The 24,623-nt window shown below is 52.5% G+C and overlaps 1 protein-coding gene across 2 annotated transcripts in view; it reads right to left on the bottom strand.

Annotated features, from left to right (window-relative positions):
* ADAMTS2 (ADAM metallopeptidase with thrombospondin type 1 motif 2) overlaps positions 1 to 24,623 on the bottom strand; it is a 244,055-nt gene that overhangs the window by 146,714 nt on the left and 72,718 nt on the right. For both annotated transcript variants that reach the window (XM_057708973.1, XM_057708974.1), the window contains exon 3: positions 16,956 to 17,115. In XM_057708973.1, the coding sequence (XP_057564956.1) occupies positions 16,956 to 17,115 (160 nt within the window). The remainder of the gene's footprint in view (positions 1 to 16,955; positions 17,116 to 24,623) is intronic.

Consider the following 24,623-nt stretch of genomic DNA (forward strand, 5'->3'; position numbering starts at 1 on the left):
GGCGCCTGAGTGTCTGGCGGCCTTGGACAAGGGTGGGGCTCTTGGCGACACTTCAGTACGCAGCACACGCCGGGCCCACACTGGGCTCTTCACAAGTTTGATGGGGACTAATCCTCTCAACACTGCTACCAGGGGGAAATCCCCTACCTCCATTTTTCTGATGAGGAAACAGAGACACAGAGGTGGAGGGAGAAGCCAGGATTTCAACCAGGTAGCTGTGCTTTGAGCTAGCACCCCCTGCCCTTGTGTCTGGAGCCCTAGCACAGCCACGTGGCCTTGGAGCCTGCCAGCCACGCTCTGCTGAGCATCCTGGAGCTCACCCCACCAGGGTAACATCAGCTGCTCGTGCCCTGGGCCTCTGCAGCATGTGAGCAGCGCTTGCCATGGTTCATCCCCTTGTCTGCCTCTCCCCTCAACCAGGACTCCTCAAAGCAGAGACCAGAGGGTGCAAGTGCAATGCCCAGCACAGGGCTGCCACAGGGGGTGCTTGCAAACACTTGTTTGTTGGATGGATGGATGGATGGATGGATGGATGGATGGATGGATGGATGGATGGATGAGCGAGTGCATAAACTAATGAGTGAGTGAATAAGTGAACAAGTAAATGAATGGACTCTGACACTGGAAGCTGAATTGTTTGCTTCCATGACAACTGAATCAGGCAACAGAGTCCAGGACAGGTATGGTGGCAGTGTGATTTCCAGGCATTTTAGGGGTAGAACTGGTTAGGTTTGTTCACAGATCATCTTCAGCTCCAGAGGGTGAGAGAGGGTGACGGAGGGGCTGAAGATAATAGCCCAGGACACCTTCTTCAGGGATCAGCAATGCCAAGGCAGTCACTGAAGCTGGACAGGAGAAAAAGCCCACCCATCAGGGAGGGGAGATTCAAACTTGAATTCAGCTGGTGTGCACTCCGTTCAGGCCAGGCCTGCAGGGCTCCCCGTCCCTGAATTTGGAATCCACGGTAACTCAAAGCAATGAGGCAGGCCACCACCAGAGCCTGAGGAGGGAGCAGAGGACTGCCCAATGGCTCAGAGCTGGGGCTTGGATTTGGACCCGTGGGTGTCTGACTCAAGACTGGGGCATCATAGCCACCTGGTGAAAACCTCCAAGTGGGCGTTTGGGACGTGGGTCTGAAGATGGGGAGAGGGGACAGGGCTGGGGCAGCTGATGTGGCCTCCGGGTCTGAGAGTGGGCTGGGTTTAGATCAACCCTCTCCCCTACCTTCCCTCCATCCATCCATCAGTGAGGTCAGGCCCTTCCCACCGTTCAGCCTTGGAGTCCCCCTGGTTCCTCTCCTGCGAGCCAGCCAGGTCCTAACTCAGAGCAGGTTGGCAAGTCCCTGAGGCAGGGCCGGCGCCCAAGACAGTGGATCTGGGACCCATCCTGCCTCCTCTCAAAGCACAGCAGGTGGGAAACCCCTGTATTCCCTTGCAGTTGGCCTTCAGACGCTGTGGGAGCCATGCACGACACAAACACTAATCGCACAAGAGGCCAGACTCTCCGTCTCTCCTGCTGCCAGCATCCAAGGGGAGCAGGTGACTCTGCAGACGCAGATGTGTGGCCGGGCTGCCAGGGCCTGGAACACGCGGGCACACACACCCTCTACCCACCAGGCTCCTGGCCCCACCAAGCCCCTTTGCACAGAAGCTGCCAGGCCAATCTGGCGGGCCCTAGGGGCTGTTTCTATCCCCACACATAAGCTTTAGCAAGTCACCCCATCAATTCCCCATCCCTGTCCCCCAGTGCCTCCCACAGCTTGGCCTGTGCCCACCATGGTGGATGCCCTCTGAGGCTGTCCTTCTTCCTGCAGAAGTCCTGCAGGGTCTTGTTCTGCCCTCACAGCACTGCAGCTCCGGGTCCCCTTCAGGTGGGAGCACAGGTGCCCCCTGCTCAGGCTGAGGGCCCAGCAGCCAGCTCGGCCCAGGGCACAGTGAGTCCTTCTGTCCCAGGCTGTCTAGTCCTGTGACCTCTCACTTGGGACTTGGGTGCCCAAAGGGAAAGGGACGTGGGAAACCCCTCACAGTGCCAGGGTTCATTCCATGAAGATGCAGCTGTGTCTGTGCTGTGCACATGTACATGTGTGTACACGTGTGTGCATATGTACACATCTGTGTGTACATGCATGTGTGAGAGACAGAGAGAGAGTTTGTGAGTGCACAGCTACCCACCGGAGGTCATCTTTGTCCTGGAGTCTCTTTCCGTTGCCAGCCAGGGCAGATGGGGACGAAGTGAGTCCAGGGGCCGGGCCAGACAGGAAACACCAAGGAGAAGAGATCTGGTACCTCCCTCTAAAAAGTGTCTTCAGAAACAGCCCAGGGTCACTGGGCCTTCGGATCTTTCTGAGACACTGAAAACTGAGATTTCAATATGAAACCTCCTGACTTTTAAGTGTACACTCAGTTTTTGAAGACATTGTGTAAATCAAATAAAACATGTGGCGGGGCGGGTAGGTTATAGGTTTACAGCCTGTAAGCTACCAGATGAGCCTGCCTTTGGTCCAAGGCCCCTGATTTTATAAATGGGGAAAGTGAGGCTGGGCCAGAGCGGGGAGCAACAAGCCAGGGCCGTGCTGAGCCGCTCAGCTCCATCACCCGCGCTGGGCCACCACAGCCCTTGGGGAGCACCCACACGTTCCAGGAACTGAGGACACAGAGAGGGGAACTCAGGCCCTGGACCCTGCTGTCTCTGCCACCAAGGGCCCAAGCTGAGCTTTCTGAGGTAGCCCAAGGTGGGTCCTCTTCTTGGCGTATGAAGACCTTGCATCCCTCCCAGTCCAAGGACCCAGGACAAGGACAAGCCCTGTTCCATCCTAGTGCTGACTTTGCCAAGAATGTAAGTAGCTTCCGAGACACAGCCCAGAGGTCTCCCGTCATTTGACCAGAGTCCTCTTGCACCTACAACTGATCTTTGCTTCCCAAGCTGCAGGGGCCCTGAGATGGGACGAGCGTGCTGGGGAAGCAGAACCTCAGGCCCCTGGGACTCAGCACGCAGACGCAACAAGCACAGGGTCTGTCCCCTCGGCCCCATCTGGCCCGGCCAGTGGGGAGGGGTGGCCCTAGCACTTGGTGGGCAGGGGACCCATCTCCAGAGGTCTGGGGGCTGATCCCAACCAAGCGGCCCCCACCACCCAGGCTGTGTCTGGAGGCCTGGATGGAGCCTCCCCGGCCGCACACCCTTCCCACTAATGTTCTGCAGATGGGCTTCCCCACCAGCCTCCAAGAAAAACACAACGACAGCAGAGCTCTCCTCGCAGAAAAGGAACCGCTGGAAAGATCTCTCACAATGTTCCCGAAAGGAAAATAAAAATTCCTCAGAAGTGCATTTCAACTCCGTGGCATCACCGGCCACATCAAGAGCTCCGTCCCAGCCACGCAGGGTCACCATGGGCTTGGGTTCCTGGGCACTGAAGCCATCCTGGGACCCTCGCACCCCCGCTGCTGCCAGGCGCCTGCTTGGCTCAAACATGGCTTTTGAAAATTTTGAATTAGCTGCCAACATTTGAAAATGAAAAGGTTTGACATAAAATCGCAATTTCCGGCTACTCCTGAGAAACCGGAATCCCTCCTGCGAACTGACCCCACATTGGCCTGCACCCCAGCGAGGCTGGCATCGAGGACCCCTGCAGAAATACACCCCTCGCTGCCCTCCACAGGCACCTGACCCCAGGCTCTGCACAAGGTGGCAAGGAGAAGAGCTCCTGTCCTTGGGGGGTCTTGTCCATCCGGGACCCGTGTCGCTGCCCCCGCAGGCTGCCCCTCCAGCCTGGGCACTGGGCACACTGTGGCTGCACTGTAGCCTGTGGCTGCCCACAGCTGTGGCTCTGGGTTGTGTGGGTAGGTCAGGCACGCCATCACGCCCCTCGTGCTCAGCCTGCGCCCCCGAGCCCCCGGACCCAACCTGCACCGAACCTCTGTCAGTGTGAACCCCGGAATCCCACTCTCCAGAGGCCACTCGCGGCTCATGCCTGGGGCCTCTGGGGACCCCAGGGCAGCCCTTGGTCCCACACTCTGTTGGACATCAGCAGACTGGCCTAGTGGCCCAGCAGTTTGTTCTCCTGACTCCATCAACCTGCCAAGCCTACTTGTCCCCCGGTGCCTGTCCAGGCCCGGCCCCGGCCCACGAACCATCAAAGCACTGAGAATAAAGAGGGTGATGCTGGCCCCTGTGGCACGGCCCAGAGTCCCCGCAGGCCAAAGAAAGACTCCAGGCCCAAGGCAGCATTTTTCCTCAGCCAGGAATCTACAAACAGCATTTTCACGCGTCCCAAATGTGAGTTCAGAGAGATCTGGATAGAAGCCTTCAAACAAACAAACAAACAAACAAACAGGCCCAGAAACACAAAGACCTTCCCAGGCCTGGAACTCAGCAATGATGATTCTGGCAGGCATCGCCAACCTGGGTCTGCAGGGCCAAGGTGGGGCAGAGGTAGGGCTGGGAGGGGCCTGGCTGGGAGCTGTGATGCTGGCTCCCCCCTGAGCCTGGGCGGACCCTGCGAGCCTGGATGGGAATGTGGTTCTGCCCAGTAGGCAGCGTCCCCCTCTGACCAGCACGGGGACCACCTGACAGGACCCCCAAGATCCTTGCTGCTCTATCGCTCCATGTCACATCTGGCCATTCCTCTCCACTCCCAGGGCCACCCTGCCCAGGCCACAGACTCTCTCCGGGCTCAGGGCAGCAGCCTGCTCCTGGCTCCCTGCCTCTTCCCCTCTCGCCCTCCTCCAGAGTAACCAGGCCACGTTGCTTCTCGACATACAGCAGAGTACTGCCGCCCCCCCCACCAAGACAACCCACCATGATCTGCCCCTCGGACCCCTCTGCCCTCACCGGTCCCTCCTGCCGGACCCCCAAACAGGCCAAGTCCACCCCCACCCCCTCCTCTCCTAGGGAACTGCAATCCACACTTCAGATCTCAACTCCAGGCTCCAGTTACTGTGTGGTCCCTTCATGGCATCTCCCACTGTCTCTAACTGTGCAGGCATTTGCAAACCTACCAGTTCACCATGAGCTATGTGACACTGGGTTTGGGGGTGCTGTGCCTGTCTGGTTTCCAGGGTTCCAGAGCCTGGCCCAGTGCCAGGCCGTGTGCTGAATGAACTGAACAAATAAGCACATGGGATATGGTTTCCCGGGGGCATATGTGGAAAGACAACAGCATGGTCTTTGAGTGGGAGCCAGGATGTGCTGGGCACAGCGAGGCTGACCTTCCCCCAGCCCCCAGGCACTGCTGCCCAGCTCATCTCCCCGGTGCAGCAGTAAAGGCGCACAGCTACCTGACATCCCAGGGGGCCTGACGCCCCAGCAACATCCCATCTGCACAAACCCAAGAATCCGAAGCTAGGAGTATATGAGCTGTTGGAACAATGAAAGTGGGCTTTGGTGGCAAGCCCTCAAACACCTGCCAGGAACAACAGCTTCCTCAGGAATGACGACCGTGTGGCCAGGCTTCCCGGGCAGCCGAGTTCACTCTTTCTTTTCACGGGTATTTAAGGACAAACTCCGTGCCAAGCACCCCACTCGATTCCGGGAATTCCACAGCAAGCAAGAGATGTGCTAAGTGACCTGAGACACATCCCCACTCAGTCTCTCTGGGCCTCAGTCCTCTGCGTCCTGGAGGCAGAGCCTTGGTGCTCAGAAAGTTCAGAGAGGTGTCCCAAAGATGGCCAGCCTTCAGGTGGGGCCCAGACTTCGAGGGTGGACAGCAGGTGCTGCACAGCGGGCCAGGCAGTCCTGGGTCCCAGCCTGCCCCTCCCTGCCCACAAAGGAGTGGACGGGCTGGCTCCATCTGTGGCTCTACACCTCGTGAGCTGGGACCGTCAGCGCCTCAGTTTCCTCATCTGTAGAGGGAGCACAATGATGGCACCAACCAAGCCTGCGGCGCTCTGGGGACACATGCACGGGTGACCTCCACCAGTACTGCCTGGCACTCTCATTACTGCTCGGACGGCAGTGCTCCTGGGCCCGGTTCTCTGCCTGCTCCCAGGGCCGCCATACAGATTAAATGACACACAGATGCACAGCGCCTGTCCTCACACAGGCCCTCAATAAAGGCACATGTCCCCAAACCACCGACCGGCTCCAAGGGGAGAGAAAGAATCACCCACAGATGGGGACGACAGAGAAACTGGCTTTTGTGCAACAAAAACTAACAAAACTGAAAAGGAAAAGGGAACTCCAGCCCGGGGAAGAGGCTTATATCAAACATGACAGAACGTCGATATCTAAAGCAGATAAAGGGCTTATCCCGACATAAAAGACCCCAGGAGATGAACAGGCAAAGGACTTAAACAGGAAGGGGAGACGTACGAAGTAATCAAACGCGGGGAGATCATTCGTCCTTGCCGACCATCAAAGTAGCACAAATTAAAGCAAAAAGCAGCACCGCTTCACTGCTGGATCAGCAAAGTATCTGCCGGCAAAGCCCCTGTGCTGGTGAGGTCTTGGAGACTCTGGGACCTGCGGTGGGAAACCGGTCTGGCTCTACCCAGAACTATGAGTCTGTTGCTCTTGGATCCCATAATTATTTCGGTCACACAGCAAGTACTCCCTGCTTAGAGCCAGGGCTCGAGGGCATCCAGGCTGGCTCAGACTGTACCCTGCAGGGTCAGTAACAGGTACCTATTCACAGGAGAAGAACTAAGCTCCCCCCACAAATCCCCGCCCCCGGCCAGAAGGTCCCCAAACTCAAATTCCAAGAAAGGCTGCACAAAGGGCAGAGTCACTGCCGCCATCCAGGCTGTGTGAGCAGCTGGTCAGCACTGCCCGCAGCCCCGCTGCGTGGACAGCAGACCTCTGCCTAGAAGACCCAAGAAGCAGACACACAGCCCATCACGCACACTCTCACAAGCTTCCCTCCGCCCCAGCAGGTCTGGACCCCCTCCCCAAAGTGGCAGGCTGGGAAGGAGGACCTGGACTGCCACAGAGGCCAGGACACACACACGTCCAAGGGACCCTGGACTTTACACTATGCCCAGCTACCCCGTCCCACAGAGCAGGGCCTCTGACTCCCAGAGCAAGGGGAGCTGTGAGCACACCCCAGAGCCTGCCCACCTGTGGGGTCCAGTCTGGGATCCCTGTCCCCCACCGCAAGAGTCTGGAAGCCAAATGGGCTTGGCCTATGGCCAGCACTCTCTCTCCTAGGAAATCCCTTCCTCTGAGCCAGGGCAGCAAGGAACAGTAGGAAGGGCACAGCTCTGAAGTCAGGGGACTGGGAACCAATTCTGGCTCCTGCACTTGGCCGGGCCACCTGACCTGCCTCTCCTCCCCCAGCAACCCCACCTCAGGCTGTGTCAGATCCATCCGCCACCCTCCCAGCGGCTCAGGCCTTTCAAAAGCCGGGAGCCGTCCTCGATCTTTCCCTCACACCCAAGTCCTATGAGCCAACCTCCAAAAGCATCCTGAACTCATCCACTAGCCAGCTCTCGTCAGCCAGTAGCACCACCCAGGGCCCCCCATGCACCTCCCTGCAGCCACTCTCCCCACTGAGAGTCCTCCAAAGGCTTCCCACTGCTGGGAGAATAAGACCTCACCTCCACCACAACTGGACACAATCCAGCCCTCCCCACCTCTCCAGGCCCAGCCCTTCCTTGTCCCCGTTACTCCCTCAGCTCCAGGCATGTGGCCCTCTTTCTGCCCCTCGGCCACACCAGGATGACTCCCATCTCAGGGAATGCCAAGTGTTTCTGTCTCCTCCGTCTGGAGCCGTCTCCCTCCCCCCAGTCATGTGCATCTTGTCTCTGGCTCAGAGAACCTCCCCCCCGACTCAGTCTACCCTTCCCAGGCTTTTGCTTTGTTCACGGCTTTACCACTCTCTGCAGCAGTGGGCGGGGTGCCTGCTCTGAGCCTCAGTGTCCCCGCAAGGAGTACTGCTCTTATTCTTATGGTTCCTCCCATGACTGGGGACCTCACTACGCGCCTGGTCCCCTCCAGCCGAGATCAGCCCCACCTGCCTCCCTGTGCAAGCCCAGCTCCCAGGCCACCTCCTCCACCAGGCCCTGGCCCTGGACACCCCTGAATCCTGTGCTGTCCTGCAAGCTCTCACCCAAGCCCTGACCTCATCCCAAGTGTGCACCTTCATCCCCAAAAGGCACCCCAGCTGGACTCTGTCACCAGGTTCTCCCATGAGCTCCAGTCATATTCCCTGAGGCCTTGCTCCAGGTCAAGGTGAAGCCCACACCCCGAGACTGAGCCCAGGCCAGTGGAGCCGGGTCAAGAAGCTCTGGGAGAAACACCCCAACTCAAGAATCCAGCCCAAGTTCCAAACACGCGTGCTCACGAGTATGTGTGTGAGAAAGACAGGGCCAGACAGAGGGAGAGACAAATAAAGCCTGAGCAGGGAGGGGGAGAACGCCAGACACCAGCCCTTGCGTCTAATTGCGTGACCTTTTCCCAGCTCGGAGTTCCTTCAGGGCCAAGTGAACAGCGCTGTTCGGTATTGATCTGAAAGAGAAATGGGTGAAGGAAAGTTGGAAATTTTTATAGACAACACTTCAGGCTTGGAGCTGGCTGAAGTGTTTGCCAGCCTGTAGAGAATTCTGAGAGGAGACAGGCCTTGGTCAGAGGCCTCCGGCTGGTACAGACTGGCAGAGTTTGGACCTCAGGCCCAAGCCCAGCTTCTGAGTTGTGCCCTGCCTTGCTGCTTCTAGGGAAGGGCCTTCGCTCCCCTCCGAACATCCTTAGAGCTGTCGCCGCAACCCAATTCCCCTGAGGCTGGGACCCGGCGCGTCTCACCTGCCATCAGGCCCCTCTGCTTCCCCAAGAGGCCTCTGTCCAGTGACCCATCATGGGACACCTGTCCTTCTGTCCCCCATCACATGGATACAGCATGCTGAAAGCCCAAATCTCTTTCACAATTGTCCCATGGGGTGTTGAGGGGGCCTTGCCAGGGTCCCGATGGAGGTTTGAGTCTAGCTGCTCCCACCCTGGCAGGCTGGCTGCCACATCTGAAGCACAAATGCCACAGACACGTAGAGTTGTCACTGGAGACATCATGTCTGTTCCAGAAACATACCGGCCTGCTCTGCTGCAGACCTGCAAAGAGCAGACCTGCAGAGCCCACAGCCGATATGACAACCAGGCACACCACTCTTGCTAATTAAACTCCAGACACACCAGGAGCAGAGCACAGCTTTGCTCCTGAGACAGTGTGTTATCTGGAAGCCAGGCGTGGTTACCACATACCAACAGAAAGCTCTTTGGGGGACATTCACTACACAATCCAAGGGAAAGAGAGAAAGGGTACCAATGAATTGTGTCTCTGCAAGAGAGCGCCTGGGAGCAGGAGCAGCAAGGGCGGAGAGGACCTCAGGGCCTGAGGCGGCCCGCGATCTTGAGCAAAGTAACAGCAAGCACAGAGCAGGCGCCACCCCAAGGGTGACATTCCACCCATTTTAGAGATGAGGAAACTGAGGCCTGGTGGGATTGGGCAAGCTTCCCAGGCAGGCACACTCGACCGCTGCTGCAAACTGCCCCCGGCCTCTGTGCTGGGAGCAGCTGCTGATGTGCTGAGGCAGCTCCTGTGAGAACTGTCCCCTGCACCTGAGTTGAGGCCACAGGCAGGCCAAGGCCAAGACCACCATCCCTGGGTCACATTCATCACCTGTTCAGGGTGCTCCAGCAAAGATCCAGGTCCTTCCAGGGCCATGTTCACCAGGCCAGCTCCACCCCTGCACCAGATCCCATACAAAAGCAGGAGGAGAGAGGAGACAGGGAGGGCACGCCTGAGACACAGGGATCGCTACCTTTACGTCCAAGGAGAGGAGCTGAGCTCGTGGGCTGTCAGCGGGGAGAGGAGCGCACCAGCTGAGTCTCCCCTGTGCTGTGAAGTGTGCCTGAGCTCGTGCCTGGCTGCAGGTATCACCTCTGCCTTCACAGCCCCCAGGCAGAGCCCCCAAGCTGCAGACCCCAGTCAGAAAGCCCCCCAGCTCAGCCCCACAGCTCTGGAGTGGTCTCCTAAGTCTGACCCCAGACAGCACCAGGCCTCAGAGAATGTGCAGCCTCGGCTGTCCCAGCGCTGGCCTCCCGCCCACCTCCCCGACATGAGGCCACATCACCACATTGGCATCTCCAACAGCTGTCCAGGGGGCCCGCCGCAGAGCAGCGGGAACGCTGAGGCCTCAGCCAAGGATGCACTCAGCTCTGAAACACGCCTCCCGGAGTCCAGCCAACTGCCTCGGGTTTCACAATCAGTGCTTCTCTTTGGGTTTCCTCTGGTCCCCAAGCTATAGGCACAGCCCAGGGGTGGCAAGAGGAGGAGGAACGGAGAGGGTCCCAGGCTTTCAGCACTGAGGTGCCCAGAATTTCAGTGAGCTGGCAATGGCCGGCTGGGCAGGGCACTTGTCGAGTCCAGTGGGAGAGCCCCTGGGTCACCTCCTGAAAGTGCCAGGCCAGGCTCCAGGCTCCTGCAAATGGTGCAGGAAGTGCCTGGGTTGGGGACACAGACAGAGGGCCCAGCAGGTCTGGGGCTCAGGGTGCAAAGCCTGCCAAGGGCCTCTCTTCCCCTTCTGCCAGGACCTCAGCCTTCAACACTTTGATATCATGTAGGCTGAATCATGGCCCCCAGGATGCCACAAGCTAATCCCCAGAACCTGTGAGGATAGCTTTCTGTGGCTAAAGAGACTTTGCAGAAGTGATTCAGTGAAGGATCTTGAAGCAAGAAAACCCTCCTGGATTACTCTAGTAAGCCAAATGTAATCACTAATGTCTTTATAAGAGGGAGACACAGAAGAACTTAGTACAGACAAGGAGAAGGCACTGTGACCACAGAGCAGAGGCTGGAGTGATGCAGCCACAAGCCAAGGAATGCCGGCAGCCCCTCGAAGCTGGGAGAGGCAAGGAACACATTCTCCTCTGGAGCCTCCAGAGGGAACCAGCCCTGCTGACACCTTGATTTTAGCCCCTTAAGATCCAATTTAGACTTTTGACCTCCAGAACTGTAAGAGAATAAATCTGTGCTTTTTTAAGCCACTGAGCTTGTGGTAACTTATTACAGTGGCAACAGGACACTAAGACATAGATTGCTACAGAGCAGAAAGCCTCCCCAATCTGGCTTCCAGCAAGTTAATGCCTCCTCCACATCTCCTACCCTGTTAACCACCCCTCACCCCCCACCAGGCCTCACCCTTAACTGCGCCCTCCCCCTTATGACTGATAGCCACAGCATCACTAAGGTAGGCCTGGCAATCTACCTGCCCCCAAGTGGAGCCTGGCCCACTTCCTACCCGTAGTCCTATCCTGGCAGGGCTCCACTCTCTCCCATTGCTCTGGCCTCCCTGCCTCCAGCCTGGACCAGAGCAGGCTGGCTAAAAGACAGAACTACCTGTCAGGCCCCTTCCCTACTGGGGCTGCCTGTAGGACACCATGCAGCCTCTGTGAGCCCCCAGCGTCACCTCCGGCCCTCTGGCTCCTGGCCCTGAGTGCCTACTGTGAACTTCACTCTTGGTTCCTTGGCAGCCTGGAAAACTATGTGGCTCAAGGCAATAGGACGGGGCAGAGATGCAGCAGGTCAGGAGGGGAGGAAGGGCTGTGGGCCGCCGGGTGGAGACAGTGCAGGCTGGCCACGCCTGGCCACGTGGAGCAGCCACGCAGCACTGGCACCCCGTCCTCTCTCTCCTCACAGGCTTTCCTTGGCAGCAGCAAGGCAGAGCTCTCCTCCTCTGCCCGCCAGGGAGGACGCCGCAGCCTGACAGCAGCGGGCAGAGGCTTGGCACTGGCTGTTTCCGAGAGGGAGGCAGCCAAGGTCACAGACACTGAGCTGTCTCACTTCTCTTCCTTCAGCCCAGGGCCAAGTGCAAGGCAGGGTGGGAGACACTGCAGCCCAGCAGCAGCTTGCAGGACGGGAAGCGCCTGCCTAGTAGGGGCTCACAGCCCCTCCTTAGTCCCAAGGCCAGGCCCAGGGACTGCAGGAGGCCTGCGGAAGAGAGCAAAGGACACTTCCGCCTCTGCATCTCATAAAGCACAGGTAGCAATAGGGGTCATGTTGTATTTGGCCCATGTGGTCCTTTTCAGAAATCTGAAGCAACAATTTAAAATCAGGAGGGTTCACATAAAAGTCCTGATGTCTGCGGGGAGGGCTGGGGCGGGGCGGGGGATGAATTGGGAGATTGGGATACCAAATTGTACACTCTAAATATATGCAGTTTATTGTAAAAAGTAAAAATAAAATAAAAAGAAGTTCTGATGTCTGGATTCTCTTGGCAGTAGGAGGACTGGCTGACCCAAGCCCACACTCCCACCAGGCCCTGGTCAGGGGAGCTGAGGAGGGGCTCCCCCTGTGGATGAAGTCTGTCATCTGTCCCGGGCCCACGGCGAGGCCAGGGCCAAATGCCATGTGCCACTGCACTCACGCTGCTGTTTCCATTCTAGCAGAGACATACGCTCTGGGTCTGTGTTTATATCAAAAGCTGGAAAATTAAAGCCAGACCAAGGGTGGATGTAATTCTTTTTCTTACCCTCTGCCACTGTCCTCACTGGCATTGCCGGCTGGACCTTGCCGGCCTCTGAGCTTGCAGCCCTTATCTTGGGATGGCAGGACTTCTTACAAGTGTGCCTGACAGAGAGACCACATGCCTGGTATGTGACCCAGGGGTCTTTCCCACCCAGTGGCGACTTTCCCAGAGTCCCAAGTTCAGGCCCCCTTGGTGTGACCAGCAAGGCTGGCATCTCCACACACTTGGTCTTAGGGGCAGACCAACCATAGCACGCCAGGCCCCACAGTCTGGCTGAGACTGCACTAGGGTCCAGCAGAGGCAGCAGAGGGGCAAGGGGCCTGCCTGGTGCCTGAGCACACCGTCCCCTGAGAAGGAGTGAAGGGTGCCTGCAGTGTTGCTCCACGGATGTGCATCCCATTCCCTGCCCAGCCAGCCTTGTAAGGGAGGCTCATTCACTTCCTGTGTAGGCTGAATGGTGACCCCCAAAGATACCAGGTCCTGACTACCGGGACCTGTGCGTGTTATCTTATACGGCAAAAAAGAACTTTGTAGATGTGATTGGATTATGGATCTTGACAGGTGGAGATCATTCTGGATTATCAGGTTGAATCCCAAAAGCAATCACATGCATCCTTATAAGAGGCAGGCAGAGGGAGACTAACATCACACAGAAGAGGAGGAGGTGATGACCACAAAGGCAGAGACTGGAGTGATGCAGCCACAAGCCAAGGAATGCCGGCAGCCCCCAGAAGCTGGGAGGGGCAAGGAACGGACTCCCCCTAGCGCCTCCGGAAGGAACACAGCCCTGCCAACACCTTGAGTTCAGCCCAGCAACACTGACTTCAGACTTCTGCCCTCCCAAACTATGAGACAATGAACAGCTGTTGTTTTAATTACCAGTTGGTGGTGATGTGTCACAGCAGCCTGAGACTCGGAGGGGCGTGACATGCCAGGATCAGCCAGTGCAAGCTCTGAACAGGGCTTCCAGGCTGGGCTGGGGCTCCTCGTCCTGCAGCCACTGGCCCTGGCTCCCCCTTAACACCCCCAGGCAGGATTAACAGATGGCAGCCAGGGCAGTGCTCAGGCAGGGGCCTAGAGCTCAGGAGCGAGGCTCTGTCCATGCTTGTGTGCAAATGCAAACACACATGCCTGCACACACGTGCAAACACCAGAGAGGCCAATGTTACATAGCACACTTCTCAACATATTGCCCCGGGCACAGGGCTAGCTCTGGGGAAGGCTGAGAAAGGGACTCAGAGCACTGCGGAAGGGTTCAGCCCAGTGGAGGCCTGGAGATACCTGAACCTCCTATCCCCAAAAGGCCACACTGTAACCCTGGCTTTGGAGCTCTGCCCTTCTGACCCAGCCAGGCTCGCAGCCCCAGCAGGGCCAAGCAGAGACACTTCTGCAACACCTGTGAGGCCAGTGAGGGGAAAAAAGTCACCCTGGTCTCCTTCAGTCCCTTGCCCACCCAAGGACCCTCCTCTAGGGCCTGAGGGTGACATCGCTGCAGGCTAAGCTGCCCAGTGCCACCTTCACCCCTGGCCTGAGTCCTGGAAGACACACTAAAACCTTCATTTCCCATCCGTTTCCCCAGGCCATCTGCTACCCAGTAGCTGACCTCAGATAACGGAGACCGTTAGTGACAACGATACTCTGAGGCTCCGCGAGCCCCTGAGCCCACCCAGGAAGCCTGTTGGCTGCTCAGGGAAAACAGAGCAACGGCAGCGTGTCTCAGTGCTCTGAAAGAGCTGTGTGCCACACCCCCACCCACAAACACCCCACCCCACGCACACCAACCCCGCACAGGCACCCCTGCCCGCACCCACACCACCCTCCACGGCACCCCAACCCCAACGCTCACACCCACATCCAGCCAGATGCCAATCTCCCAGACCAGGAGGCCCCGGACAGGTGTGTCCCCTTCCCCTCCCTCCAAGGACCCATTACATCCACTGTCCACTGATAAATGGCCGGGGTATTTCAAACCTGCTTCCAGAAGTTGCCCTGCGGGGGCAGGAGGAAACTCCCAGTCAGTACCTCCTGCCTTCTTTGGCCAGAGCCACATGGATACGTCAGGGTTCCCATCAGAATTCACCCTAAGAAAGGATCCGCCAGCTTACATACACACACACACACACACGCACACACACACAAAGCCTTTACACAGAGGTCCTGGTGTTCTGTGCCCAGTAGACCATGTCTTCTTGCAGGAAAGAGCACAGAACAAACATGCTCAGCCCAGGACACTCCTTTTACACGTCTCCCAGCAGCCACCGTGGGCCCTGACCAGGCCCAGGCTGATGGAGAGCAGGACTGCCTGGGGTCACCGCAGGCCCTCAGACCAGCCCCAACATACAATGTGTCTGGACCACCTCCAGCCAGTGAGGGGGCCTCAGCGCTGGGCCCAGTGGGAACACTCAGGAACATTCAGGGAGAAATGTGCTCTCTGTGGACAAGTCACTCACACAGGGTCATGGTGACACTGGGCAGGGACGTCAAGGAAAGGGGGTTTGGCGCCAGAGTCTGGGCCTGCGGTCGAGACCTACTGCCCTTGGCCCACAGCCTTCAGCCTGCACACCCACAGGCCCCGGGCTGTGGTCCAGAGTTCAACCTGGGACAGCCCTCCACCCCCACCCCATTTCACTGCAGCCTCTGCCCCAGACCCGTGCAACTGGCCTTCCCCCGCATCTTCTAAGGTCAGTGGTTTCTGGGCTTATTCTGAGTTTGGAATTCCTTTCCTGTGTTCTCAGTTCCAAGCTCTCACCAGACAGGCGGATGAGAAGGTTGGGGGGGAGGCTTCAAAAGAAGGTGTCAAAAGGCCAACAGAAGCCCAGGAAATAAGGCAGGGCCAGCCAGGCCATGAAGGAGGGCGGCCACGTCAGGAGGTACCTCAGGGAATGTGGGAAGGACAACGTGACCCGGGGTACCTGGCAGCCTCACTGTGCAGGCTCCCCCTCGCCCAGCCTACATGGGCCCCCAGAGAACCCCCTGCATCTTCCAGAAGAGGCCAGCCCAGAAGCACCAAGCCCAAAGTGGCCAGGCCCTCAGTTCCCTGAGACACAGGCATTTCTAATCACTCTGGACAGATGAGAAGGCAGAGGCCAGAGGCCCAAACTTTTCCAAGGCCAGAGAGCCAGCAAGAAGCAACATCAGGACCCTGATCCCTGGTCCGGGGTACTTCCCCTGCCCCATCTCCACTCCTGCCCTCAGCCAATGGGATTACTCTCCATTCCTCTCCATGCAGAGAAGCCCACGGGTGGGAGGCACTGAAGCTGGGGAAGGCCAGGCGTGCAGCTCCTGGGGCACGCCCTCCACTCTTGGCAGGAGGCCTGCGATTCATCACCCGGGAAGAAGGGGCAGCTGTAGGTATTGATTGGCTCTAGAGAGCACCGGGCTTCCTGATGGAATAATTCTTTTGCAAAAATATCTGATGCCATTCCTTGAAATTAGAAAGGTGCCCTGCCAGGCTGCACCCAATTTATCTGTCAGCTGGGAACACAGAGAGACCTAAATTAAATGAGCCAGGGCTGCTTGGGGCGATGGGCGTGTCTTGGCTAATCACAGCACGTCTGGGCTGGCCCGTAGGGCCCCCGGGGCTCCCTGCAAATAGGCAGGTGAGCCTGACTCAAGACCCAGGCCTCAAAGCCCTGCTGGCTGCCACCTGCTGTGGCCAGGGCAGAGCACAGCCAGGGATCCAGAACCGGAAACCCAGGGCGCAGCCCACCCTGCAGAAGCCGGCACAGAGCCTGCGCACTATGAGGCCGCCAGGACCACGGCCAGACCCCAGCCCGGCTCACTGAAGCCCAGGACCCAAGATCCTGAGAACGCTGGGGAGGTCTGGGCTGAGGGGAGGTCTGGCCTTCTGGAGGGCTCTGAGGGGCCGCACGCCTGCCCAGGAGCTCCTTCCACGCTCCTGGACCCAGAGTGCACTTTGGTTCTAAGCGGAAATAGGCAAAATCACACGAGGCTGTGCGCGGGCTGCTGAGGCTCTGGGAACTCCTCTGGGGTCTTTGTGGAGCACTTCTCTCCCCTCCTGGCATCCGGCTGCCTCCCAGAGGGAGGTCCAGTCGGGGCCAAAGAAGCCCTAGGGCCCTTCTCTGTGAGCGGCCAGGGAGGGGTGGTCCCCACCGCAGGGGAGGCACAGCACAGAGGCAGGGGAAAGAGGCCGGGGCTGGGGTGGGGGGGCAGCAGACATCTTCAGAGCCACAGGCTCAGAGGCACGGGCGTGGGACTCCGGCCGGGCTGCGCACCTAGTCCGAGTCTTGCCTGCTCCCTGACACTTGCCAGCCCTCAGGCAGCCTTCACTGCCTGCCATGGAGGCCTCAGACCTACAGGCTTACGGCCCACATACACCCAGAGCAGAGCTCCCCGACCCAGCACACCAGCACCCCCACTGTGCTATGTGGTCAACGAGGGCGGGTCTCAGCCTAGGCCTGGGACCACACCTGCAGAAAGGGTGCCTGTGTTCCCCAGGGGGGACGTTCGGGGTCCACCATGCAACCCTCCCACCTGCAGCAGGCTTACCTGTGTCCAGGGCCTGTGGCCCCCCCAGAGGAGGGGGTTTGGGGGTGGGCGGCCGGCGATACACCACATGCACGCGGCCCTCCTCAGCCTCCTTCTCGGCCAGACCCTTCTCCAGGGGCTCGATAAAGAACTCCTCCTCCTCCATCCGGATCAGGCCAGCCTGCAGGGCAAAGATAAGACTGTTCAAATTCCCAGCGCACAGCAGACCAAGGAGGAGAAGCAGCGAGGAGGGCCCCAGAGGACAGGACCTCCCACCTGGCTGAGCAGGGCCCAGTGAACCCTGCCCAGGACCCCAGCTAGGTGCTAGGCTTGAGCCCCAGGCTGGGAAGGGCACGAACAGGTGGCCCTAGAGGCCCCATCATCCCAGAGCCTCCACTTCCAGCCACTAAGGCCAGAACCACTTGGGGCTGGTGAACCCTGACTGAGGAAGGGGTTCTTGCCTGGGTCATCCCCACCCTCACCCCCAGGAGCCCAAAGTCCAAGACAAAGGCCAAAGCTGTCAGCCGGAGACTGAATCTGCCACAGATATGTTCAGTTGGACCCAAATGGTATTTTCAAAGTTCTGAACCCAACTCTCAAAATGATGAGATTCCGTGTTTCACAAATGGAATTCCATCTTTCCTTGGATAATGCAGGCTCTGACTCCAGTGCCTGGTGCCCAGCAGCAGACACTATGCACGGAGCATACACCCCTGCCGCTGGCCACAGTCCCCGCTGTCTCTCCTTGCATCCGCAACAGTCACCAGCCCAGACGCCACAGCAACTGAACCGCTGCCTCCCCAAAACTGGCAAAGGCTCTTCCACGCTGCAAAGCCCTAGATGGACCCCTGTCTCCATCAGGATTCAGGCTGCTCTGTACTCTGGCATCCAAGGCTCCCAGCCTGCCACTGTCCTCTTTGCCCCCAGCTCACACACCTCACACCAGTCTCAAACCATCCTGTCCTTCCAATACAGTGCACACTGCCTGGCCTTCAGGTTCCTGAACCCACAGAGCCCTCAGCTTGGGAGGCCTTGCTCCTGCCCCCAACCCTGGCCATCTGGTAAACTCTAATTATCACTTCAATGCTTGGCTCAGACCTGCCAAATGCCATCCCCCAACTGCGGGTACATGGCCCTGCCCTCCCCTTGAGGCCATCCTGCCATCACTGCCCCATCCAGCTCCCACACTTTAGATTTTTTGGTCCATTATCCATAAACCAATAGTCTTACACTAGGAGTCTCCACTGTGTCAACCTGTAGATGTATTTCCTTTAGATCACACACTTACGACCCACTCAGGGTTTGGGGTTTTTTAAAACTACTTTTTTGAGGTACGACTGACATGTCAAAAGGTGTACACAGTTAATATAAACAACTCAGTGAGTTTGGGAATGAGTATACACTGATGAAACCATCACCACCAAGAACACCATAAGCATATCCATCACCTCTCACAGTATCCTCCCACTCTTTTTATTTTTACCATTTTTTTTACAATAAGAACACTACATATAATATCAACCATCTTAGCAAATTTTAAGTATATGATAGAGTATTATTTTGATAGAGTATTGTTAGCTATAGGCACTGTGCTATATAAAAGATCTCCAGAACTTACTTATCTTGCATAACTGAAATTTTTGACAATCACCTCCCATTTCCTCCTCCCTCCAGCCCCTGGCAGTCACCATCTGACTTTCTACTTCTATAAGGAGACTCTTGACCATTCTAGACTCTACATGTAAGTGAGATCTTACAGTATTTGTCTTTCTGTATCTAGTTTATTTCACTTAGCATAATATCCTCCAGTTTCAGCCATTTTGTCACAAACGGCAGGATCTCCTTCTTTTTAAAGACCGAATAATATTCCGTTGTACATATGTACCACATGTCTTTATCAATTTGCCATCCGCAGATGGACATTTCAATTGTTTCCATGTCCATTGTGAATAATGCTGTAATGAACGTGGGAGTAGACATATCTCTTCAATATCCTGTTTTCATTTTCTTTGGGTACAATGCCAGAAGTGGAATTGTTGGTCACATGGCAGTTCTATTTTTAATTTTTTGAGGAACCTCCCTACTGGTTTCCATAGTGACATAACCAATTTTCCTTCCCATCAACGATGCACAAGGGTTCCCTTTCTCCACATCCTTACCAACACTTGTTATCTCTTCTTTTTGATAACCATTCTAACAGATGTGACATGATACCTCACTGTGGTTGTGATTCATATTTCCCTGATGGTTAATAATGTCGAGCACCTTTTTATGTCCTTATTGCCCATTTCTATGTCTTCTTTGGAAAAATGCCTGTTCGTGTCCTTTGCCCACTTTAAATTGACAGATATACATATATCATATATATATGACTTTTGAGTTGTATGAGATCCTTATATATTTTGGATATTAACCGCTTATCCAATAAATGGTGTACAAATATTTTCTCTCATTCTGTAGGTTGCCTTTTCATTTTGTTGATAATTCCTTTGCTATGCAGAAGTTTTATAGTGTGATACAGTCTCACTTGTTGATTTTTGCTTTTATTACTTATGCTTTTGGTATAATAGCCAAAAAAATCACTGGCAAGACTAATGCCAAGGAGCTTTTCCCCTCCGTATTCTTCCAAGAGTTTTATGGTCTCAGGTCTTAGGTTTAAGTCTTTAATCCATTTACAAATTAATCCAATTAATTTTTATGAGTGATGTAGGATAGGGATCCAATTTCATTCTTTTGCATGTGAATATTCAGTTTTCCCAACATAATTTATCAAAGAGACCATCTTTTCACACTGAATATTCTTGGCTCCCTTGTCAAATATAAGGTGACTGTATATGCAGAAGATTACTTCTGGGCTCTTGATTCCATTCCGTTGGTCTATGTGTCTGTTTTTATGTCAGGATCATACTGTTTTGATTACTATAGCTCTGTAATATAGTTTGAAATCAAGAAGTGTGATGCCTCCAACTTTGTTCTGTCTCAAGATTGCTTTGGCTATTTGAGGTCTTTTGTGGTTCCATTAAAATTTTAGGATTGTTTTTCCTATGGAATTGTAATTTTGATAGGGATTGCATTGAATCTATAAATGGTTTTGGGCACTATGGATATTTTAACAATATTAACTCTTCTGATTCATGGAACACATCTTTCCATTTATTTGCATCTTCTTCAATATCTTTAATCAGTATCTTACAGTTTTCAGTGCATAGTATTTTCACTTCTTTGGGTAAATTTATCCCTAAGTATTTTACTATATTAGATGCTATTGTAAATGGAGATGTTTTCTTTATTTCTTTTGCAGATAGTTCACTATTAGTGTAATAGAGAAGCAACTGATTTTTGTATGTTGATTTTGTATCCTAAAACTTTAGTGAATGTTTTAATTAGTTCTAACAGTTTTTTTGGTGGAGTCTTTACAATTTTCTATATACAAGATCATGTCATAAGGAAACAAGGACAATTTTACTACTTCTTTTCCTATTTGGGTGCCTTTTATTTCTTTTTCTTGTTCTGGCTAGAACTTCCAGTACTATTTTGAATAGGAGTGGTGAGAATGGGCACCGTTGTCTTATTCGTGATCTTAGAGAGAAAGCTTTCAACCTTTTATCATTGAGTATGATATTAGCTATGGGCTTGTCACATTTGGTCTTTATTATGTTGAGGTCTTTATTATGTTCCTTCCATAGTTAATTTGTTTAGAGTTTTTATCATGAAAGAGGTTGAATTTTGTCAAGTGCTTTTTCTGCACCTATTGAAATGATCATATAAATTTTATTTTTCATTCTATTAAGGTAGTATATCACATCTATTGATTTGCATATGTTGAACCAACCTTGCATCCCAGGGATAAATCCCACTTGATCATGGTGTATAATCCTTTTAATGTGCTGTTGAATTTGGTTTGCTAATATTTTGTCAAGAATTTTTGCATCTATATTCATCAGGGGTATTGGCCTGTAGTTTTCTTTCCTTACCTGGCTTTGATATCAGGATAATGATGGCCTCACAAAAATGAGTTTGAGTGTTCCTTCCTCTTTAAATTTTTGGAAGAGTTTGAGAAGGGTTGACATTAATTCTGCAATAAACGTTTGGTAGAATTTTCCCATGACTTCATGTAGTTCTGGGCTTTTCTTTGTTTGGAGATTTCTGACTAATGATTCACTCTCCTTATTTATTGTCCTGTTCAGATTTTCTATTTCTTCATGATTCAGTCTTGGTAGACTGTATGATTCTAGTAATTTATCCATTTCTTCTAGGTTGGTCAATTTGTTGGTATATACTTATTCATAGCAGTCTCTTATGATCCTTTATATTTCTGTAATATCAGTTGTAATGTCTCTTTCATTTATTAAGAGTCTTCTCTTTTTCTTGGCAAGTCTAGCTAATGGTTTGTCAATTTTATTTTTTCAAAAACACTCAGTTTTGTGTATCTTTTTCATTTTTTTCTATTCTCTATTTCACTTATTTCTGCTTGATCTTTGTTATCTCCTTCTTCTGCTAACTTTGGGCTTAGTTTGTTCATCTTTCCCTAGTTCCTTGAGGTATAAAGTTAGGTTGTTTATTTGAGATCTTTCTTTTTTATTGTAGGCATTTATTGCTATAAACTTTCCTCTCAGAACTGCTTTTGCTGTGTCACATAAGTTTTGTTTGTTTCAAGATATTTTCGTTATTTCCCTTTTGATTTCTTCTTTGACCCATTGGTTTTTCAGGAGTATATTAATTTCTATGTATTGTGAATTTTCCAGTTTTCCTCCAGTTATTGATTTCTGCTTTCACACCACTGTGATCAGAAAGTTACTTGGTATGATTTCAGTCTTTTAAATTTGCTAAGACTCGTTTTTTTATCTAATAATATATGCCATCCTGGAAATTGTTGCATGCAGGCTTGAGAGAAATGTGTATCCTGCTACTGTTGGGTGGAATGTTCTGTTATATATCCACTAGTTCCATTTGGCCTAGAGTATAGCTCAATTCCAATGTTTTCTTATTGATTTTCTGTCTGGAAAAATCTATTCATTGCTGAAAGTAGGGCACTGAAGTCTCCTACTATGGTCTAGCTCTCCTTCAGATCTATTACTATTTGATTAACATATTTAGGTACTCTGATGTTGGGTGCATATATATTTACAATTGTTATATTCTCGTGACAAAGTACCACTTAACCATCATATAATGACCTTCTTTGTTTCTTGTTACAGTTTTTTGACTTAGTCTGTTTTGTCTAATATAAGTATAGCTTACCCCTGCTCTCTTTTGGTTTCCTTTTGCATGGAACATCTTTTTCCATCCCTTCACTTTGAACTTATATGTGTCCTTAAAGCTGAAGTGAGTGTCTTGGCAGTCTCTTGTTGGGTCTTGTCTTGTTTTGTTTTGTTTTTAACCTATTCAACCACTCCATGTCTTCTGATGGGAGAATTTAACCCACTTACATTTAAAGTAATTATTGATAAGTGAGGACTTACCAAAGCCATCTTGTTAATTATTTTCTGACTTTTTTGTAATTCCTTTCTTCCTCTCTTGCTGTCTTCCTTTGTAAATTGATGATTTTCTGTAGTGGCATACTTTAATTCCCTTCTCTTTATCTTGTGTGTATCTTTATCTTGTGTGTATAAAGGTTTTTGTTTTGTGGTTACTCTGAGGCTTACTTGAAACATCTTGTAGATATAACAATTTAAGTTCATAACAATTTCATTTCAATTGCAGGCAAAAACTCTGCATTTTTATTTCCCACCTCCACATTTTATGTTTTTGATATTATAATTTACATCTTTTTATATTATGTACCCATTAAAAAATTATTGTAGCTATAGCTATTTGTAATATATTTTTTTATCCTGTATACTACAGTTAAGTAGTTAACACACCACCATATTACAGAATTAGAGTATTCTGAATTTGACTATATACCTACCTTTACCAGTGTGTTATATATTTTCACATGTTTTCATATTACTAATTAGCATCATTTTGTTTCAGCTTAAAAAACTCCTTTCACCATTTCTCATAAGGCAGATCTAGTAGTAATGAACTCTCTCAGTTTTTGTTTTTTTTGGAAAGTCTTTATCTTGCCTTCATTTCTGAAAGACAATGTTGCCAAGTAAAGCATTCTTTTTGGTAGTTTTTCTTTTCCTTTCAGCATTTTGAATATATCATTCCACTCTCTCCTGGCCTGCAAGGTTTCTGCTGAGAAATCCATTGGGATTCTCTTGTACAAGATAAAATTTTTGTTGCTGCTTTTAAAAGTATCTCTTTGCTTTTAGATGGTTTATTATAATCTGTCTTGGAGAAGATCATTTTAGGGTGACCTAGTAGCTTCATGAACTTTGATGTCCAAATCTCTTTCCAAGGTTTGGGAATTCTCAGCTACTGTTTCTTTAAATAAACTCTGTGCCACTTTCTCCCCCTCTTTTCCTTCTTGGACTTCAATAACACATAGATAGTTTCTCTTAATGAGTCCCACAGGTTTCCCCATTCCTTTTCATTCTTTTCCTTTTTGCTCCTCTGATTAGATAATTTCAAATGATCTGTCTTCTAGGTCACTGATTCTCTCTTCTGCCTGGTCCAGTTGGTGTTGATGTTCTCTATTGAACTCTTCTCTTTAGACATTGTATTCTTTGGCTCCAAAATTTTGTTTGGTTCTTTTTATGTTATCTATTTTTTTGTTGACCTTTCCATTTTGTTCTTGTATTGTTCTCCTGATTTCATTAAATTGTTTATCTGTGTTATCTTGTAGCTTTCTGAGCATCTTTCAAACAATAATTTTGAATTTTTTAATTAATTAATTTATTTATTTATTGGCTGTGTTGGGTCTTTGTTGCTGCGCACGGGCTTTCTTTAGTTGCGGTGAGCGGGGGCTACTCTTCATTGTGGTGAGTGGGCTCCTCATTGCCATAGCTTCTCTTGTTGCAGAGCATGGGCTCTAGGCGCATGGGCTTCAGCAGTTGCGGCACATGGGCTCAATAGTTGTGGCTTACGGGCTCTAAAGCACAGGCTCAATAGTTGTGGTGCACAGGCTTAGTTGTTCCGAGGCATGTGGGATCTTCCCGGACCAGGGATCAAATCCATGTCCCCTGCATTGGCAGGCAGATTCTCAACCACTGTGCCACCTAGGAAGCCCAATAATTTTGAATTTTTTATCAGGCAATTCATGTATCTCATTTCTTTTGGGTCAGTTACTGGAAATGTACTGTGTTCCTTTGATGATGTGATGGTTCCCCAATTCTTCAAAATCCTTGTGCCTTGCATAGCTTTCTGCACATTTCCAGATTTTATGGACTAATTTCAGTAAGAAAGACCTTCACCTGTGATGGGGGGTAGGACACACTGGATCTAGTGGGGCAGAGCACCAAGTGTGGGAGAGTGTGGTGGCTCTGAGTCCAAAAGGGATGTGATGTCTCATTGGCTCAGGCTGCTAGATCCATGACATCAACCACTGTGTGGTTCCTGGTGACAACTGCCACAGGGAGTCTGCAACGGCTGCAAGGAGTCTTGCAGTCCTCAGTGAGGCCTCCAGCTCTAGCAGCTAGGGACAAGGGCAGGCAGTGGTGATGACCAGAACCACACTCAGTCAGCTGTGGGGGCCAGGTGCAGGTGCCTGTGTTGTGGCAGTGTCCAGTTGCAGACATACTCATGACAAGGGTCAGGGCCAGCAGGAAGAACAAGGGTCAACAGTGGGCACATTAGCAGCTA

Source organism: Hippopotamus amphibius, chromosome 15 (assembly GCF_030028045.1).
Source record: "Hippopotamus amphibius kiboko isolate mHipAmp2 chromosome 15, mHipAmp2.hap2, whole genome shotgun sequence".
Taxonomy (NCBI): domain Eukaryota; kingdom Metazoa; phylum Chordata; class Mammalia; order Artiodactyla; family Hippopotamidae; genus Hippopotamus; species Hippopotamus amphibius.